Here is a 22,637-nt window from a genome sequence, read left to right on the forward strand (position 1 = left end):
TCTTTTGTAGCATTATCATTTTCTATCGCCTGTAAATAACAGTGTGTATAGTAGGATCACACACAGCGATATGCTTTAAATACACCGGCTGTCATTACTTGGGCTGAAGCTTGCCCCTCAGCCCTGGCGTTCCTCATTAATGTGCCGGTGCCAGCTCCAGGGAAGGAGTGCTGCATCTTGAGTTCAGCCTTGCCCTGGTTCTGCCTGCTGAGGTAGCCACTGCTGGCATCCTGATAGCCGCTGTCAGAGTAGGAGTTCATCTGAGCTGAGCCACATGAATTCCCTGCAGACCCTGAGAGAGAGGGTGACAGAAACAGACATAAATGAAATGTAGAGGAAGGAGCTAGATAAGGGTGAGAAACTCCGGGATAGATATCATAAGAGGTTTCATAACAGCTATGACCTTTACCAGCGTCGCCTTTCTAATGAAACAGCAGGAAGAAAACACCTATAGCAACCCATGAGTTAATTTGCCATCATTTAACCCATTTTAAAATTTGATAAATGATCAAGTGTTAATATCTCTCACTTTAAAGAAAACATTACAATAACATCAATACTTTAGATTAGGAGGAGAAAGTGCAAAAAACTTTCTTCATCTGTAGCCTCTGCTCACATGTGGTTGTGAGGAGGTTTTTCCACCAAACCATCTCCAGGGCTAAAACAGTATTGCTAGTGTCTCTTTTTGAAATCGAGCAAGCACAAACTCTACAATAGAAAAACTGGTGCAATGTCAACACTAAGTCCTACTTGGCTAGATGAAAAAAGCCTCAGGAACTGGTAGCACGCTTACTAAAGATCAACAAGCACTCACAATAAAAACTTTTGTCTATTTTAACAAACAACTGAGCTTGGTTACCTCATTCAACCCACTGGCTCTTGATATAAATGTTAATCTTAGTCTATTTTTTAAGATTTTAAACGATCTACTATAATATCTTGTATGCTTGCTGTAAAGCACTTCGGTGCAGCTCTTGTTATAAAGTCCATATAAATAAAATAGATATTCACAATACAGTTCGCACATATTTTTCAGTATCAATATATGTACCAAGGTTCACTCTGAATTTATGGCAAATAATACTAACGGAGTCTGGAAATATAAATATTTCTCTGCAGTCTTTCCATTCTTATTCAACCTGGGAAAATATCTCAATCAAATTCCCAAATTTCCACCTTTTCCATACTGCATCAGAACCTTCATGGCGTGATCAGGTGTGTTTGGCAATGGAAAGCCCTTTCCAACAGAACTCCACTTGAATTGGACCGGTTTGAAAGGTAGATTGAGCCGACATTTTTTGTAATATGGGATTATATACACTAATTTCAATAAATAAAATGAATACAACTTCATAGTCTCATCTTACAGGTCTGTCACAGGTGTTTATGTGGGTTAATTCTACGAATCCAGCTGAACTGGTAACTGTTCCTTCCAAATTCATTCATAAAATAGTGTCAGTATTTTAATATTATCAGGTCTTTTAAACCAATCGTGCTTGAAAAGCTGTGTTTTCCTGCAGATCATAGAGCAGCTGGTCAGGACTGTGGAGCGTTCATAAACAGATTGATGTTAAAGCAACATTAATAAATTAAAACGGGAATATTATGCCATCTGTTTGGGGAAATAAATATCGTGATTTGTGTCATTAAAATCTCGAAAGACAATCAAAATATAACAGGGACGATCAAATATTTACTGTAGAGATATTTTAAGTCATTTAATGATATAAAATGTGTTTAGAATAGACTCTGCAAGTAACATCAGTAGAAATCAGACATCACTGTTCATTAAGCACAAAACACGCAGAGGAAATTAACATTAACTTCTTGTTGTAGTGGATAGCAAACCAAGTTTCTTGATGATTGATTCAAAAATATAAATTCAATATGACTCATGTACAAAACCATTGAACAAGTACCAGTAGTTTGAAGTAATAACACTAGAATAACCTTGTGCAGTAAATACGCTACAAGAGATGAACTGAATTTATGGAATGAATCCTTCATTAATGAAACCAATATCACACTAATGGTCCAGCTTGACATTCTGTAGAAATTTAAGTTTTTTGTTTGTTTTTTTTTCAATCCTGGGGGAAAAAAACTCCAGAATTGTTGAGGATATTTGCGTCTCCATTGTATTCATAACTCTTGAACCTTTCTAGATTTAATCTTGTAACAACCAAAAAAAATGTAATCTAATTTACTAGGGTTTAAGTGGAACGAGGAAGATACAATAAAATTTAGAAGCTGAACATGTTGCATCCAGTTCCCCACACGCAATGCTGGTAGAACCACATTATAGCTCCAGGTTATGTGGGAGTTTGTCTCTACTATATTTGCACATCTAGAAACAAGTTTATGCCAATTGTCTTTTACATAATATCTCATTCAGAACAGATGAAGTACATGTGAATAGTTATTTTCAGTCTTTCTCCAAATTTTCAATTGAATTTAGATCAGGGCTTTGACTGGGCCATTTCATGCTTAAATATGCTTAGAATTAAACCATTATATATATATTTTTGCCTTTGCTGAATATTTGTGATTGCTGTCCTGTTGGATTGTATAACTCCTCCCCCATCTCATGTTGGAGCATTTCACAGGTTTTCTTCCTGGATTGCCCCGTATTCGACTCTATCCAGATTCCAATCGACTGAACAGCTGCCATCTTCCTGCCATCACCATGTTTCACCATAGGGATGGTGTATTCAGGATGATGTGCAATAGTAATTTTCCAACTACACAGAGGGTGTTGCATGTAGGCCACAGAATTCAGTTTTGGCTTTATCTCATCAGAGCCCCATGCAATGTCCCTTACATGGCTTATGACAAACTGTAAAAACTTATGTTTTACCCTTCTTGCTACTTTCCACATTCCTGTTGATACACGTTTCTACTTCCAATGTGGATTTCCACCAATAGTACGGTCCACAGCACTCTTGGCAACAGTTGGACTCTCACTGGGTGCAATAAACGGAGCATGATACAAATGCATTCCACTATTTTCAGATTTTTTTATTCCAAAACACCTAACCTTTCTTCCACTTTAAAAGGCATACTTTCTGCAAAAGTGTAAAATAGGATCCCAATAAATACAAAAAAAGACACTGAAATTTCTACCTCTTGGGAACATTTTCACCTCTCTACCAAAAGCAAGGCATGTGTGAGAACAGCAATTTATAGGTGCAACGATTCATAAGAGAAGCCATGAAAGCTTGCAGCTTGCTTTGAGGATAGCGTGAGTGCTAGTGATGTGCAATTACTTCAGTTTATTGTGATCTTTAAATCTTTTTTGACATAGGAATTTTAATATATAATGATGAAAACAAACGCTACATGGTGTCTACATACATCAATAAAACTGCACTACCTTATGTAACTGGTAGAGTTACATAAGGTAACTCTACTAATACTACTAAAACTCTACTAATAATATAAAACTGTTGTTTTATATTATTTTTTTATCTAGAGCAGACTATTCTATCTATGCCTAAAGACTGGTATGAATACCCTTTTATCATCACTTTTATTGTGTTTTCATGATAGACTGTTAAGTCTATATTGCCCATCCCTTGTAAGTGGGATGGATGATTATGTGCTACAATAAGATTATGTGTAGAACACTCTGCATCTGGTGGGGTCTGTGTCTCTATGCTAACTAGCTGTGTGTAACAAATAAAATGTCCCATCTTTCTGAATCTGCAGCATTCAAAAGGAAAGTAAAAAAGGAAACAGCGGCATAACTGTTGTGTTTCAAAGACGCCATGTTTCAATATGATTTAAATAAGGAGGAGAAAACTGACTTTACAAGTGTAAAAAGAGAAGTAAATAACTATTTAGAGATTGAACTAAGCAGTTCAATCTCTAACTATTACAGATAGCTAGAGATTACGTCAATGTTGAGCACACAAAAAAAGAATTAACCATGTAATAGAAAGCTGCAAAAGAATAAACAGAATATAATAACAGACCCTCACTTTCATGAAGGGAGGACTGCTCCGGAGAGTACAGAGACACCTGCTCTGACTCGGCCCTGATTCTGTAGCTGGGCGACTGAGAGCTGTCAGTCACTCGAGACTTGGTATCCCCCGACGCAGAGGTATCTGCGAGAACACAGCAGAGCCGACAGTCAGAGACAGATACAAACCCCACAATGAGTTTGATAATTTATTACAGTCATTAAACCTAATATTTTTCAGCTGAGAGGAAACAATGCAAACAGTGATTTCTGCAACATTAGTTTCATCATTGTGTACAGCTACACTCATTAAACTTTACAGCCTTACTCATTTAGAAATATTAGATTAGGTAGAAACAGTCAGACCCCTCTAAACGTTGTCTCCATCTCCGTATGTTTATTAAATCAACTACTTTAAGTCAGAAACTGGACACCAGTGTCCATGTGCACAATGTTTTCCCATAACCCATGTAAGCAGGAAAAGAATCAAGTTCTCAGGAAAGAAAGAAGAGAACAATCAGTCAAATACTGTGTGTCTGGTTGTGTTAAATCTTGCAGTGCGTGTGAATGAAATCTGAATCCTACGAACAAGTTTTCACTGTTGCTAAAGCTGACCTGTTGAATAAAGCTGTTGACACCAGACAAAGACTGGTTGACAATTTGAAACTTTGCACTTCCACATCCAGACATCTAAGAGAACCAGACTATTGACAGAAGGGAATAATTCAAATCAGTCTATGGAGGCGCTTCAGGTAAAATGTCAGAATACACATGGGACGTTCCTGTGATAGAAGGTAAATTTTTCCACAACCTAGGTGTAGAAAACCTATGTACATTTATTTTCAATCCAATTTACAGCAAGTTATAGTTACAATTTTGTAACAGGGCTCCTGTGACTGTTTACTTTCACAAGCTTCAAACTTTCCCAAGCTTAAATTTCCATCAATTTCAAATCTAAATTAATAAGAGTTAATAAAAAATATGGGAGTATTGTCTAGATAAAAAGATGAAATGACAGAAGGAAGAAAAGAAGGAAGGGAGGCAAAACACAGGGAAGTAGAAAGGAATCAAAGCCAGGAAGAGAGAAAGCTGTATAACCAAATTTAAGACCTTTCTAGACAGCATAGCATTCCTCACATCCACTGTACAATTAATGCATAAATATAGTTATAGATAAGAATAGAGAGAAATAGCTATCCAGCTGCTCTAAAAGAGGTGCAACACTAACCTAGCCCTAACCCAAGTCCATATGTCTATGTTTGTGAAGGCAGAACATAAAGTTTTATTTTGTCATGCCAAGATACCACATAGTGGTTTCTAGGTTTCTACGGAGACTTTGTGTCCACAAGAGCCCACTCCTTGCAATAACAGTGAGCTGTAGAAATGTACATCACTTCCCATGTTCCTCACTGTGCATACTGGCAAGGTAAGTATGGATTTTTGTCCAACGTAGTGGTAAGTGGCACAGGATTGTGCACCCATCAAATAAATACTTGATTAAAGGCTGAGTTAAGAAAATTAAAGAATAGGTTACTACAGTTAAAAGACAAAAAAGATCAATTTTAAGGCTTCTTACATGTCCTTACCAGGGGTACTAATATATATATATAGCCAACAATGTGTTCATACTGTGTCTTGATCTTATTCATTAAAGTAGAAGCCAAACAGAGCAGAAGAGAAACAGGAAGAGAGACAGACGGTATGCACAGAGGGAGCTTTAAAGCATCGTCAGGATCTCATGTTAATGTATGGCAGCAGATTTAGGTTTCCAATTCAGGACTGCCAAATGTAGCAGCTTCCTGGTTACAGATTGCATTCCTGAAAGCAGGAAAGAGTTTGCCAGTGAAATGCAAAATAGTCATATTCAAACAAAATTTTAAAATAATGTAGATAATAATAATAATTTATTTTAATTATTATTCTGAGGTCCAGTTGCATATACCTATAGCATCAGCAAACAAACCTTTTCCAGGTTGAAAAAAAAAAAAGCATATAGTGTCATTTAATTGAATTTACTGAATTCAGTTTAGGGATGAATAGATGTCATCCCTAAATGTGTTGCATAAGCTCAAAATAATAGCACTGATATTGTTTTTTTATTTTATTTTTAAGAGATAATAAAATATGCAATTTTAAAATAAGAGCATGCTTATTGCCAGACATGTAAATGAATTGAAAAAGTGAAAATAAATTTTAAAAAGACAGATACACCAAAACAAAGAAAACTATTTTATTATTTAAACACTTATTGTAGAATAAATTATAGAAACTCAATGTTTTTACGGGTACATTTTTCTTTCTAAAATATAAGGGCATGCATTTTCAATTTGAGGAAATTACTTTTGTTTACTCTTAAATGTTCCTTCTCTCCTCAAAAGCCTGTGCTTGCTTACAATATACTCCTTAAAGTTGTGTTACTCATATTAGATGCAACATCTCTTGCACAAATATCTTCTCTTCTGCTCCTGTTTGATTCCTTCACCTATTTGGACTTTGAGGATTTGAGAGGAGCAGAACATATGCTTCAACAAGGAATAATTTTTTTTTTGAGTGTGAAAGGAAAGTTTTGAGCAAGTGCAGTGACATGTGGGAGTGAAAGTATGGGTTCCTACACTTAAATTCAGACTTCAAATCATTTGCTTTGGGAAGACAAATTCCTCAAAAAATATAAATTAAACCCCCAATATTGTGAGGGGGTTCTTTTTATTAAAACTTTATACTGATGTATTTGTTTCATAATATCTAGTACTTTATCAAATTGTAGATATTCCAATTGGGTAGAGTTGTTTTTTGGCAACACAAATGAGTCCCTTATAATTTATTCAGATGTCAGTGCAATGACCAGTGCTGAGACTGACAAAGCTGGACTCTGTGCTTGTTGTGCTCTGCTCTCGGTGGACATTAGGTGTGACTGCATTGACATTTCCAGAGGCAAGAAGACTTTCTGCAGTATCTCGTCTGTCACAGGAGAATGCAAGGCTCACGAATTCACTAAAAATCGGAGAAATAAGCTCTAAACCCATAACCCAGAGTTAAACTGATCTAAATGTGACTGTGATTTATCATCTCTATTATGATTATCAATCAACTCACTGCTAAAAACTCTGTAATTGTGATTAATCCCACATGCTGGTATGCCACTAATGAAATGCTTTTAGCAAGGAACTGAGGAGCAGACAGCAAATGAAAAAGGGGAGTAATATTAATATTCCCAGTGCATATGTACAACTCTAACCCCCCATAGGCTCCTCTGACAGAATCGACAATAAAAGATTAATGACCAGAGCAAAGATTCTGCTTTGCTCTATCTAATTAATAAGCGATTAAAGATATTATTAAATGTTTTTTTCAATATCAGTTCTCCTCTAAAGATCTGATAAAGATGGGGGTAAACAAAAAGATACTAGAGGGTGCAGAGGAAAATCCTTTTATGACATGTCACTGATTGTTTTGTTTGGAGGGAGCAGAAGCAGCTTCAATAACTATAAAAGCAAAAACAAACCCTGGGCTGTCAACTGCTCTCTTGAAAATAAATTTGTTTAAGTAAAGATTGCAGAGGAAATGTAAAACATGGCAGAAATACAATCCACATATAATATTGACAATATAAACAATGCCTGGTGTGTAGTTAATATTTAGAATAGAGTTACTCTGAAAGCACAGATGTGTAATAATATCAGTACATAAAAAACACTGACAGACGGTTCCCCCAGTCTTATTATTGCCATTTCACAAATTGTGCCGTGGCAATTGTACTTTTCAACCATTTGAATTAAAACTGCGGTCACAATTTAAACACTTCCTCAAACAATAGCAGTTCATTTTGTAGGTTTAGCCAACATACCTGCAGTTCGCCATGGCAGGGATTTCTCAGATGAGCTGCAAGGGGAAACAGAAATTACAAAAGTGAATCAATACATTGCTCCAAATAAAACAGACAGAAGAGAGACACCTATTTCACTAATCGTTTTAAAATTAAGGGAATCAAGGAGAACAGAAAGTAATCACAGTTTTATTACAACATATTTCAGAACAAATTAGAAGCGATCATACCGCACAGCACATACCGACATCCAGTCTGGAAGTTAAACATACCGACACAAACCTGATAGACGAGTCAGAATTTTACAGAGATCATTTATCACGGTAGCCATTCACAATGAAGTAATGCATGAAAATAATGACTTGGCCAGAAGTGCTGAAAGTTTGAGTTCATTACTTCAAAACACAGGAACTAAAACATCTGGAAACTTTCTTATACATTTATCATTTACATTTGTATGCTCTTCCGATTCAATACTTTGTAGAACCTTCATCTGCAATTACAGCTGCGAGTCTTTTTTTTTGTTTTGTTTTGTCTCTACCAGCTTCGAACACCAACAAAATTTGACAATTAATATTCAGTTCAGTCCAGACAGGATGGAGAGCGTTCATGAAAATAATTTTCAAGTCTTGCCACAGAGTCCTAGTTGAATTTAGGTTTGGACATTGTCTGAACCATTCTGCTACATATTTGATTTGATCTAAATCATTCCTTTGCAGCTCTGGCTTTATGTCGAGGGTCGTTGTCTTACTGGAAGGTGTTCCAGTCTCAAGTTTTGTCACAGCCTCCAACAAGTTTTCCTGCACATTTTGCTTGTATTTAGTTCAATCTGCCTTCCCATCAACTCTGGCTAGCAGTCCTGTTCCTGCTGAAGAAAAGTATCTTCACAGCATGATACTGCCAACACCCTTACATTTGAAATGGCGCATTTTGGAAGATGTGCAGTGTGCGACAGAGTTCAATTTTGGTGTTATACAATCACAGCATGTTCTTCCACATCTGTGCTTGGTCCCCTTCGTGACTTGTGACAAATTGTAAATGGGACTTTTGTACATCTTCCTTTCAATGATTGTTTATTAAACAGTACATGGACAAGAATGTTGTTTCATAACCCAACTCTGCTTTAAGCATTTCCACAACATTATCTCTGACCTGTCAACTGTATTTCTCGATCTTTATAAAGATAATTTTGCTCTTTAAAAGTTTTATTGCAATCCTCTGAGGCCTCAAAAGAACAACTGGATTATTTACCAACTAAGTGACTGTAAAATACAAATGACTGTACTAGCTTTTTATTTAGGGTTGGGGTATAAAAATAAAATGGGTTTAAAAAAAAAAAAAAGACCAACAGGTTTTAATGCATGACTATGGAGTGGAAGAACATGTTTTTCTATACTACAGTGCTACATGTTACACTGTAGCACTAAAGGTATTGAGGTATTAATACTAATGCAAAGCACTGCAGAGCAAGGTAACACCACACATTTTCCTTTTCTGGTCTGGAAATAAAAACTTGAAAATGTCATGATGCTAGTTAGCTGTGTTACTGTATAAAACACCTAATGACGCTAGACATCAATGAAACCCTTTCTGACCAAGACGAGTGTCACCTGCCAGTCATTATGACAAGCAGAAGACCTCGAAGCAGTGCAACAACCATAGCTTCTGTTTGCTGATCATTAATATCAAGCATTAGTTGTTGCTAGTACTGGTATATTTTCTGCAAGGTGACACTAAATGAGCTTTAGTAAGAGAAGCTCTCAGAATTTTAATGATGATGTTGCCAATTAAGGAAAGGAAGTTGGGAGAGTTGTGGTCCACTGAACCATAGCAGATGGAGTAAAAGAATCACTGATGATCATCATGATGGCCATGTGTCTATATAGCTGAAAGCCAGTGATGGGAAGTAACGAAGTACAAGTACGTCGTTACTGTACTTAAGTACAATTTTCGTGTATCTGTACTTTACTTAAGTAGATTTAATAATGGATACTTTCTACTTTTACTCCACTACATTTTACAGTAAGTATCTGTACTTTCTACTTCACTACATTTCTACAAAACTGTCGCGTTACTCGTTACATCCAAGTCGCATTGTTTTTTTTCGTTAAAATGTGAAGTTCAGGGATTTAAGGTGGCGCCGTAAAATCCGAGCAATAACGTGACTTACGTGTCCGTTGTCACCCATCGCCTCCACCTTTATTCGCACGCGGAGCTCCAAGACATGCGCAGTGGTTTCCTCTGATCGTCAGTAATATAATAGTACGGAAGCGCTACATAAATAATAAGATATGGCGACATGTAAAATCAGCAACGCTTCGCTTTCACAGACGGTGGGGACTTCGTCCAATTTTTAACGTCACTTGGAAGGAAAGCTTAAAGAAAGGTAAGCTCCGTGGACGTGATGCTAGCAAAGCTAGCTGTATTGACTGAGACATGTTGCATCTGCGATGACTGACATATCGCAGATATGGGACAATGCTGTGACCAAAGTGCAATATTGTAATATGACATTCATGGACGATCCGATTCTTCTGGACGGATCTTGACTAAGTCCTATAGTGCTGAAGCCTCACTGAGAGCCGTTCTTTGTTCTTGTAATGCTCTGCGTACACTGCAGTAGCTATTTTATTTCATTAAAATATTTTTATATTTAATTGGTGAATAAATAAAACAAGAACATAAGAACGCAGAGCATGCTCATTGCTCTTTGTTTTCGTCACCTGTCATGGTGGCAGACATTGCAGGAGGAGGGAGGATGAGAACAGTCACGGTGCTCCTCCTGCTTGGTTACTTCTTGCTTATTGGGCCTTGGACAGTGTTCATAGTTGAGCGTTGTTAATTGCTATGTTTAATGGTGCAGACAATTATTATTTCTGACATTGGCAATATGGGCAACCACAGGGTGTTATTTTTTTAGGGATGGCAGGAGACCTCTGTGTATTGTGGCACAGAGATGAAAGCAAAACAGAATGAAGAAGAGTTTGAATTGATACTGGTTAAATTTATTTCAGCTCTAAGTATTTAATATCTAGGTGGGAAAGTGAATCTTTCAGATCAATTTGAGAAGCAGTTTTGATAGGTGCACTTAATTTTATTGTCATGTAGCATGGGGTGCTGGTTTTGATTTGGTTTTGGGTTCAGTGGTCCAGACTACAACTCTGCTACGTGGCTCCTTGGTTCCATGTCCTCCTCTGCCAGTTGGATTTCTTTCAAAATAAATGTGTGGCAAAAAAAGTGAAGTTCATGTTATGTTAGGACAGGAGACGAGATGTTTCCATCCCTGAAATTATGATGCATAGAATCATATATCTAAGTCTAAACTATGTTACAGAATAAACGCAATAAAAACATGCTTTATCTGTGGCATATGATCATATGATCGGTACACTTAATGATATTAGTGATTAGGCAATGCATTAGCAAGTACTTTTACTTTTAATACTTAAGTATTTTTAAAAACCAGTACTTTTTTACTTTTACTTAAGTAAAATGTTAATGTGGTACTTTGACTTTTACTTGAGTACATTTTTGTCTGTGTATTTGTACTTTTACTTAAGTACATTTTTTGAGTACTTTCTCCACCACTGCTGAAAGCTGACCACAGACTTGGAAAAGGTGCTGCTGCTGTTAAAAGTAAAACCGTCAAGATGCATAATAAGCCTCTGTCTTATAAACACTTAATTTCCCATGAATTATCTCTGCTAGTGAGCAAATAGCCAAGTGGGATTTCAACATTTTCAACCTTTTTGACAGAGAACATATTTGATGACCATCGGGTTTATTCTTGCAGAAATTAAGTTAGTTACCAGAACTACAGGTTTTATGAAGAGACTCTCAGAACCTTTAAGTGCCCTCTCACCTCAGCCGCAGTCCTGCTGTGCTTTTTAAGCCAGTCAATGGGATTTCTAGCTTTAAAGCTGACCTCTATTCAAACACAAATATCCTGTGAAGAACATTTCATTTGTCCTTCTGTAGCTTCAACAAAAGATGGGTAACTGGTGTGAAATGTATTCTTATAGGATTTACAGGTGATCCTTTTGCCCTGGTGAATAAGTAAGAGCATTTACATGTGGGAGGCTTAACTGATTTCAAAAGCTAAACTCTAAAGCGTAATCTAGCGACAGCATTATAGGATATAGTGCTACCACTAGATCAGGGGTGCCCAGTACGTCGATCACAATCGACCGGTCGATTGAGGAAGGTTTTGAGTCGATCTCGGCAGATGACAATCTTAACACCGCCAGGACGCTGAGACCAGCACATCCTCTTCTGGCGGGCTTATCAAAAATATTCACCAAGATCCTAAACGTTTGTAGCGTCATTAAAAAAGAATATTTTTATTTTTTTTAAATCAACGAAACGTGTCAAAATTAATAATCTCAGTAATTATTGTTTCAACAAGGTGTTGCACAATTCAGTGCATTTCGGTCCAATTAAAAAAAAAAGAAAAAAAAAAAGGCGACTCAAAGACCGACTGACGAGCAGAGCAGGAGTTTAAATTAGTTACTCAACCACCACTGTGTTCATGAGAGGCTTATTAATAATCGAGGAATAAATATCAAGCCTGGAAACCTGATATCGTAATGGACTGAATGTTGTGTTTTTAACATAATCTCTGCTCGGCTTGCTGGCGCAGGCGTTTACCATGGCGACGGGTGTACTTAAACGACAAAGAGAAAGTAAAAAGGTAGGAGTGGTTTTGAGTTGATCGTCTGTTTACCTTGTTTACCTTTGCTGTGGCTCATTACACCTGCTGTAGTTTCTGAATGTTCAATAAACGACAAACTTGGACTAATTACCTTGTCCGTTTGTGAGTATACGTCACAACAAACATCAAATAGTACAAATATATCTCATTAAGTTTTAACCAATTCTACCGCAATAATTATGTGAAATTAAATTAATTATATCCCGACTTCCGAAGATTTGCCTTTACCTTTTCTGGGCTTTTTGGTTCCTCCTATCAGTCTGTAGTTTCTCATATTGAGGTCATCAAACCAAATTTCAGATCCACCATGACTGACCGACACCTGCTGGCATCAGGTTTGCAACCAGCTTCTGACTGAGAAACCAGTAACCTCCTCCCAGTGTCAGAATCTCACTGAGGAAGAAACTGCGTTAGGTTTTCTGTCACTTTATTATTTCTGCTATAACTGATGCATATTTGCATATAAAATAAGTCAAGTTTAATTTGCAATTTTTATGTCTTTGTGTCATGAGGTAGATCTCAGGTGGCTGGTGAGAGAAAAAGTAGATCTTGCTCTCAAAAGGTTTGGGCACCCCTGCACTAGATATAGATAGAATACTAGATACAGATAGAAAATATTTTTCCTAGGTAAACGTAATTATCAAACAGCTATTTACTTTACTATTTATCTGGGGAAAAAAAAAAGATAATTTGTGTTCATTTAGAAAGACACTCAAATCTTGCAAATATACAAAAACATTCCAGGCACTGTTTTGCTTACATTGTTTAAAAACAAAAAGCAACTTATTAAAAGTTAATGTTCTGCTGATGAGGACATTTTAAGCTGCTTACCTCCACAATTAGGATATTTCAAAACAATGTTAGTATGCTTGTGATGATGTTATGAGAAAACTGTGACGACATGGGCTTTAGTCATTTCCCTCTTAATTAACTGTCTAACTTCAGACGACTGGCAAATATCGCATGCACCTTGTGGTTCTGTCTCTTTGACAGGCATGCCATGTTTAATTAAAGCTGTTGAGTTGAAAAAATAAAACGCATGCAAACAAACAAGACAACATGAATCCAAATTGGGTATTGTAGCTTTCCTAACTCCAAAATGATACCCAAAATTGACATTAGTAAGAACTATCAACAGTGATGTGGATCAATGTTCTAGACTTCACCCCTAAAAGCAAAGTTTTTACAACACAAAGTCCAAATAAAAGGCCTGAAAGTTGTTTTCAAAGAATTTAAGTACACACCTATAAAACAGTCCCTCTTCAAATAAGGAAAAAAGGGGAAATGGACACTCAGTGGTGAAGACTGCATGTGTGCAGGCTGGAGAGTATGGACTGCCTCAGGGCATCAGGGTTATTATCACAAAGATAGAAAATATCACACAAAGCCATTATGCCACATATCTAGCTTTAGCCCTGCAGTATCATAGTCCATTATACAATGAATTCAGCTCAGACGCTTCATCGAATGCACAGGTCTGTAAGGACATCGAAAGGCCTTTAACTGGCTTGGCGTCTCTTCACACAATTGAAAATTTTTACTTTCAAAAACACAAAAAATGTCTGTCACATTGTTCCTACATTTTAAACGCCTTTATTGAGGAACCTGAAAAATGTATTGTTAAGTTTTTACAAAATGTAAAATATAGAGTAGAAAATCCCTCCACAGCATTCCACTGCAACAGGCAAGAAAGTTTTTTCTCGCCAACAAGAGAGACAAATTTTGTTGTTAGGAAATATTTAGCAGTGAGTCAAACACAAAACGTCAAATTGGGAAAACTAAAGAAGCATCAACCTTCAAACTTAAAGGCAACACTGTTTTTAAACTAGTTACAAGCAGAACACCTGTTAAGCAACAGACTGCAGACTGGCTACTGGAGCAGGATATCACATACGACACTGAGAATAACAAATGAACCTCACATACTTGAGCTAAAAAAAATGGACTGCCACATAAAGTGCCTTGCAAAGGTATTCACACCCCAGGAGTTTTTTGTACATTTCATCACATTACAACCACAAACATCAATGCATTTCATTATAATTTTGACAGAACAACACAAGGGCATGCATAATTAGTCAGGAAAGACAGACAGGGTTTTCAAAATGTTTAGCCTAAATACTTATTCAGCCTATACCCCCAAATTAAATGATGTGCAACTAATTGTCTGCATCTTTCAAAACCATGCATAATTTTTTTTCTTCCACATTAAAATGATGCAATACATCGCGCTGGTCTATCGCATGCATTTTCAATAAAATACATTGAAGTTTATTATGATGTAACAAAATGTGAAAAGGCTTAAGCAATATGAACATCTTTTCAAGGCAGAGTAGGTATGATGATTATGCAGTGCCTGATAAAGTGGGAACTTAGAAATTTACTATCAGTTAGGATGGAATAGGCAAAAAAAAAAAAAGACATTTACTTCCAACTGCATACCAATTCATACACATGTGTATTAAATTAAAAGAAAAACTATAGAATTGAGATCATCTGATTACGATTCTATAATACCAGAAGGTTTCACACACTAGAGTGTGTGGTGTCTGCTGTGAAGGAAGGAAAAGCCATGTGTCGTGTGTGTGTGCGCAGCTTCTCATTACCTGCTGCTACCAGCGCCTGGTGACTCGGCCCCAAGTCTGCATCTTTCCAGCTGATTGGCCACAATCTGCCTCTCCACTTCCAGCTCCCTGGTTAGCCGCTCAAATTGAAGCTCCTGCACATGAACACAACAAACACAAACATGTGACTCAAGGCTGAATTAATGTGAACAGAGGGCTTTCTGCAGTTGCATCGACAAATACAACAAATGGGGAATGACAGTAAAGGCAGGTAAGAGCTTGCTCCCACAGTGTTCTAGTAGTTTATAGGTACATGATGAAATGAACCTTAAGTGAGAGACTCACTCAGCGTCAAATAAAACAGTTTCTTCACCAAAAACTTTTTAAAAAGTATGCGTGTATCCATACACAATCTAATGTTTATAAACTTAAGTAGACTTTCATGTGGCCTATATGATAATGTCATTTTTGCAGCCCACACAGAGGGATAAGCACCACTTTAGTGGGTGATATTTAGCCTTCATGGTGCTGTTCCTATGGGAGTTGGGGAGGAATCAGCATTTGACTAATTACCTACCATGAGCAAGGCCATTACTTGCATAGCTCTCTAGCTTCAAGCACTGCATCATGACACTCATAAGACCCACAAGGTCCTCTGTTCACATAAAAATTATGCCACACACACACACACACACACTCTCTCTTATTTGCATATATCTGAAGCACATTTTTATTCCAACTCGGATCTAATTTGGCAGAATTTTTTTTTCCTATATTCTAGCGAAAAAGACCATATCTCACTGTACAGATGGAACGCTCCTATGCTTGCTATCCTTAGCTGTCCCATGTAATGACCATTACCGCGGTCAATTACATTCACAGCCGACAGCATACACAAACAGACATCCACACTCTGCAGCTATCTGCAGCTTTTGTGACCTGTCTGAGGACATTTAGTCACCCTACATCACTAAGACCATCCTACATTTCACACCTCTGCTGTGATCCCCTGGGGATGCACCGAAACTTCCCCTCCACATCGCAGACTCCTCACCCCTCCCCCAAACTACCACATTATACTCTCCACTGCTTACCTCTCCTTTGCTCTGCTTCAGCTGACGATATGTGAACCTTGACTGCAGTGAGAGGGAGCTTACAGGAAGAAAAACTGCTACACCCTGTTTTCTTAACGTAAAGGGACTGCTACTGCTGCTTGGATTCAGTGTCTTACCAAAGTGTTCACGCCACTTGGATATTTCCACATTTCATCACGCTGCAACTGCAAGCTTCTGTTAGTTGAATTTTACATGACAGATCAGCACAAATAATGCATATATCATGCAAAAGGGCAAGCAATGAGAGCAAGTTAGTTTTGAAGCATGGTATTAACTGCACAAGGTAACAACAACCATGTGTACTAGATACTCCAGAGAACAGATCAAATGTATTGCGGAAAAAGACACCAAAATGAAAAGCACACTGCCTAGCTGAACAGTGAGATCTCAGAGATTGGCTGTTCCCCGCAAATGTCACTATTCTTAGGCCTGCCACCTCTATGCCTTCTTTCTTCTAAGCTCATAATCCAATTGGCGGTTTGGCAAAACATCACCCGCTCACATCCAGCGACTTCAACACAGGCCTGTGGTGTGTGCAAGGAAAATAAATTGCAACTGTTGCATCTTCTCAGGAACTATAGCAAAAAAATATCTGTACATCATGGGAGACTTACTGGCTTTCAGACTAGCAAGTAAGTGTTGGAAGTTTAACTTTTGATATTTAGATTTCCTTCTAGCCTAAAGCAAATTTCTTAAACCCCCAATCTGTTTATTTTCTGTAGTAACAAGAGGAAAGGAGAATGTTCCAGAATTTCCTGCACTGAGTTGGATTTTCCACACCTTTTGTCTTGCTTGATGTATTGGCTACGGTTCTCCGAGCTACAGTTCTAAACTGTAGATGTACTTGACCGATGTAAGCATTTTCTCTACAGTTGCAGTATATAGGAGGACTGCTGACGTTAGGACGAAAAAGGAACAAGACTCAATCAACACCGAACAAGAGTACATGTTTTCTTTCATGCCGAGTGTAGTATGTGTGTTTGTAACATCTACGCCATAAAGGATTATATCCAGGCCTCACACCTTTAGCCTCTCCCTGACCCAAACGTTAAGACTAATATGCAAATTGAAAAATATATAAGACGAAAGTGACAAAAATATACATTTGTATAATTTTTTTCATTAACTCATGGACTTTTCAAACTTCAACACAAAAGACTAAAGATTTTAAGCATAACTCACCACCAGTTCAGGCTAAGCCTAGAAGTAATAAGCAAAATGCTGACCCAACCATTGCAAGTCCAGTCTTGGTTCGAACCAGTCATAGCATCGGCAGAGAGAAAGAGAAAAGTGGCAATAGGTTAGAGGCTTTCCTGCAGCGACAAGGCCCCAAAATGCCTTTATTTGCCATTACAATGAGCCTGTTGGGCATGATTTGCCAGCAGTTCCAGAGCTGAATCAGATCCTGTCCTCTTGTGTCCTTTGACAGGCCCTAAAGAAAGATGACACATGGCAGTAGATCAAACTAGAAACACGTACACTCCCCCTGTCTTTTCTATGGGCGCTGCTGACAACACATGACCCATCTGCAGCGCCTGAAGTGGTTTCTGCCCACTGCTGCTTCAGCATTCACGAGAGAAGCTCAACACGCACTCGTCCAAAATGATGTACATCTACTTTACATTAATTCAGGAAGACCAATGTCCTCCTATATACACAAATGAAGGCAATATATTTCCATTATGCAACAAGATTGTCAAACACCAAAAAAAATGCTAATTGGAAATATTGTTTCAGAACATAAAGCAGTCGAAATGCACACTGAAAATAAACATCGAGAATGACTGATATGCAGAAAACTACTCATTGTCCTAAATATAACCTCAAAGCATAATTTATTAACATTGTGTGTACACCATTTCTTTTCATTACATGAGTGGACTTTTCCAATTTACAGTTGTAGATATTTTAATACATATTTGACATAACGCTTACTGCCATTTTAAATAAGATGGCATAATTTTTTTATTTGAAACCATGAACAGAAGTTAAAAAAAGGTTCTGGCCTATATAACAATGTAGGTGTCATAACTAAACTGAATGCATTCAGCCCTCCCCCCAACTCTCTCTTTAGTGGGCAACCTTCAGTACTATGTATTTAATCATTTAATATTTTTGGTTAAAACAATAATTTAGAATATTATAGTGCAGGTTTATCAAGTGAATAATACACTTATTTCCAAATGTGGACCTAATACTAAAAAGGTATTAAAATGCTTATTTTGAGGTTTTTACAATTAGGAAAAAAATAAATAAATCAATAACATTTTGCTTTAGAGGGTGATCAAAAGAAGTTCAACCTCCATAAAAACTGTGAAAAAGCTCTGTGTTGCAGAGATAAAAGCAGAAGTTAACTTGTGGCTTTGTATTTACTTGTTGGTCTCACTGTAGTGAACGATCTCGTCTTCAGGCATAACTTAATTGTAAACAAAACCACATTGTGTCACCTATTTGCTTTTTAATTCTCTTCTCAATTCTGTTTTAGTTTAGTTGTAGTTCTAGCATGCTGAACTACAACTTGCATCCCCCGAGATCTTTGCTGCTCACGCTAGGAACTTAACTACAGCATAGGAACTACTGCTTAGATACCCACTTTAAACCATTAGGTAGATAAATTGCCTAATTTCTCTGTTTGTCCGGCTTTCTTCTCCTGAAAGTGGCAGGTTCTTACTTTAATACAGAATGATTACTGTTAAGTTTGTCAATAATATTGTAAGGTGTGTAGAAGTGGATTTTGAGAGTAGCATGATCAACAACATGACAAAACGACAGACATATAAACAATGTCTAAAACTGACCTGATCATCAACTGGAACAAACTCAAGATGGGAGCTCATTTGTGATATACGAATCCATTCAGCATAACTGGTGCAGATGGCTTTCCCACTTAACCGAAGAATCTAACAGAAATTTGTTTGTTCATTAAGTGGCAATGAGGCCTGACAGCTCTGCACCCCCACTGCAGTGATGCAAGGAAATTCCAGCCAGAGACAGAAACTGCTGCACAGTAGGAGAATGACAGCAGAGGTTAAAGGATGCCTGCAGCAGCAGAGACACGGAAAAGTCGGCCTTAGGGGTGAAAGAAGACAACAAGCCTTGGAGCAGGCTGTTGGAGTAGACCTGGAGGAACCAGGCATTGTAATTATTTAGGAAAGCTGCATACAGTCACACCTATTTTTTTTTTCAGTCACCTTTTTTTTTTTTTTTTGGATGATGGGAGGTTTCACAAGCCTTCTCCACCAAATGTAGACTCTCAGTTAGTAAAAAGAGGCTGGCCTATGATCAATCTATTTATGAAAGGTATTTGAGTGTGATACATTCTAGCATCTTTTTTTAACAAAACATCTGTTCATTGGATCAATATTTAAATTATTTTTAAATTATAATGAAATTTATGATCAACAGGCTCTAACCAGCTTTATTAACAAGCAATAGTCCAAATCCCCTAATTTCTCTACCTTTTTAACAGGTCTTCTGTTGCTTTACAAGAGAACCACTTTACCCAAAAATGTGTTTGTGTTATTTTCCTCTGATGTTGGGTATTTAAAAACATTTCAGACCTGTTATTACTCAAACTGAGTCAACTCAACATGGATCTTCAAAAATGACCCACTAAAATAAGGTGTAAAAAGGAGGTTTCCAATTTCATTTTAGATTAACAATTAAAGTGTCATTCAGGAATGACATATGTGGTGGATGCTATTAAAGGAGCTGTCATCTCTAGTGTAGTTCATAGCACAAAAGAGAATGACAACGCTGTGAAAGACTGTCAACAACAAAGACTGCCTGAGTGGGAGGGTAAAGAAAAACCATGTTTTTATGAACACATTCAACAAAAACTTCCAATTTTTGTAAAGAAATTAATGCTGTGTAAAAAATTTTTACCTTCCCTCCTCCAGGATGACATCACTAAATGAGATCTGATTGGGTTAGGCAAAATGGCAAAACAGTAGGACATTTCAGTCCACTTTCTAAATTTCAACATACATTTATTTGCACTTATGCCTCAAAAACAATCAACTTTCTCAGAGAGTATTTACAAATTATGATGTTGATAAATTTAGATAATCTATGAAGGCCTCACAAATTTATAGAAGATCAAGAATAAAGTAATGGCCAGCAAATAATGTGTCCTTCCTCTATATACCGCAAAAACAGTTCTGGCCCTCTGAGGCATGAACTGCGCTAGACCTCTAAAGGTGACAGATAGTGGTGTCTGGAGACGAGGAACACGAACTTCCTTCTATGTAGCTTATTGTTAGCTTTAATATAAAGTGAACTGTTATATCCTCATTGGTAAGTTGCTTTACCCACCCCCCAGGAGGTGCCGTGATGAAGAGAAAATCAGTGTTACTCATTCCACCTCTCAGTGGCAATAATGGTATGCCTCATCTGTATACAATAAGCTGGGTCTTTCTCCCTAGAGCTCTGCCGCTAATATAAAAGCGGAGCCCAAATAATTGGTGTTTTATGGAAGAAAACAGATCAAATTGTCAAAGCAGTTTAGTATACAAAAGCATTTTGTTGCCTTTCAAAATCGGAATATTTGTACTTTTTGTTTTTAAAGCTAACTTTTGAACTAGACTTGTTCTTCCTTTTTTGTTATTATAATGATATAAAAAAGTGTTTATACTACTAATCAAAATTCCGAGACATTAATCCAGTTAATAGGACCAACTGAATCCATAACTCCTCGACGGGAGGAAAACGCCTTATAAGGTGAAGCAGTGAATCCACACAGCCAGAACAAATCTTGTACACCAGTGAACATACAATTCCACTGAAAGATCAATAGTGTTGTGTCAGACAAAAAGAAAGTTGCTCTGGGCAATAATGAGAAGAGTGAACACTGTAGAGATTGTCAATCGAGAGACCAATGTAGTGAACAGAGATTGCTCTTGTGTGATTACCTAAAGATCAGTCATTTAGAGAAAATCATCTGAAAGACATTTACAGTGGGTAAAAGGTGATGTGGAGACATAACCCTTAGTAGTGATTCAAAACAGGAGGTTTCACTAAACTCCACACATCTGTATGAAGAGGACAACTCTTGCTCTCCAAAGACTGCTTCCTCTGTGCCTGGTGTTGACAGTGCCAATGATTACAGTTATAATGATGATGATGATGACAGTGACGCTGATGAGTATTAGCAGGCTAGTTGAGGGCAGTGCTCCCATGGCTGTGTTTAAAGCGACAGCGCATCATGTCAGGCTAGAGTGCCGCTCCTTTGACTTTATGTCACATTGAAAGGAGATCCTCCTCTGCTCTCTTCTTCTATTTTCTGTTTTCAGCTGCACTGAGAGCCTCTTCTCACAAACTATTCACAGGTGACAGTCTCTGACTCTCTCCGTCATAGCTACAGTCTAAGTATGTCCTTTTCACATATCCGAGCGTTTTTGTCTTTTCTTTCTGTATCTGAGCACTCTCCTTCACCTGCATCTCTCACCTATGAATATGCCTCACCCCCTCCCTCTAATACTCTGCTCCCCCATGGGGTAATTGCTCGGAGCCAGGCTTCCATTTTTATGACTATAATCGAGGCCAGAATTTGTATGCCTCTAGATTTCTCCTTGCCTGTGTCACAGCGGCAGCGGCACGCAGAGGAAGGGAGATAAAACCCTCAGGACTGGAGAAAATCACTAGTCGATTGTAATTAGAGTTCTTATTTCGCCTATGGAAGTGGAACAGGCACCAACGCCTGTAGAGAGAACTCACCCTGCCTGCCGCTCTTATGGCATGGAAATGCAAAGTAGCAACATAACTGCCTCGAGCCTTTACCTTGACCCAAACTAATAACTCCTTTACCTAGGTCATTCAGACAAAGGTGAACTTGGCTTCATTAAAACAAGATGAAGGCTTGTATGGTTATCTCAAGTGTGTCATATTTTAGCCAGCACAACGGAGCTTTAAACAGAACCTAAAAGATGCAACAATGAAAGCAACATTTCCATCAGTTCTTGAGTGTGTACAGAACATTCTGTATCAGTCTATGCCTAACGCAGGAGAAAACGGGGTCAAAAAGTCTGGCTCCAGTTTGTCAGGGAATGCCAAGAGGTACACAAGCTGCTCATGTGCAATTGACTCAAAGAAGGAAATTTCCAGTGTGGTGTGTTTTATTGTGAGGCGTTGCGCTGAGACACCAGAGTGAGTCCTTAGTGAGAGGCCATTTTCCCAGCTGGGCCAGATGTGTAGATGTGTCTACAGCCACAGCTCTCTCGGCAGATAGAAACAGACAAAACACATGTTTCTGAAGTTAATGGCCTAAAAGGTCTGCATAAAATATTAGATGGGTTATTCTTTTTCAAACAATTGTTTAATTTAACAGGTAAGGTGATACCATTTTTGAAAATTAAGCAATTAATTTTTGCAGGCGTGCGCTGTAAAAATATAGGAAGACTGAGCTCAGAAAACATTGACAAAAAAATGTAGAGAACAGATTATGTGGCACTGTCACAAACAAAAAAGA

General features: G+C 37.7%; 1 protein-coding gene across 7 annotated transcripts in view; it reads right to left on the minus strand.

Annotated features, from left to right (window-relative positions):
- Positions 1-22,637, minus strand: part of LOC103461688 (plakophilin-4) — an 89,994-nt gene that overhangs the window by 37,285 nt on the left and 30,072 nt on the right. For 5 of the 7 annotated variants that reach the window (XM_081603903.1, XM_008403998.3, XM_008404000.3 and 2 more), the window contains exons 3-6: positions 15,099-15,211; positions 7,803-7,837; positions 3,972-4,103; positions 99-292 (exon numbers count right to left, since the gene is read on the minus strand). In XM_081603903.1, the coding sequence (XP_081460029.1) occupies positions 99-292; positions 3,972-4,103; positions 7,803-7,837; positions 15,099-15,211 (474 nt within the window). The remainder of the gene's footprint in view (positions 1-98; positions 293-3,971; positions 4,104-7,802; positions 7,838-15,098; positions 15,212-22,637) is intronic. The other 2 variants (XM_008403997.3, XM_008404001.3) reach the window with 1 other exon arrangement.

This window comes from Poecilia reticulata, chromosome 2, assembly GCF_904066995.2.
Source record: "Poecilia reticulata chromosome 2, P_reticulata-male-v2, whole genome shotgun sequence".
NCBI classification, from domain to species: domain Eukaryota; kingdom Metazoa; phylum Chordata; class Actinopteri; order Cyprinodontiformes; family Poeciliidae; genus Poecilia; species Poecilia reticulata.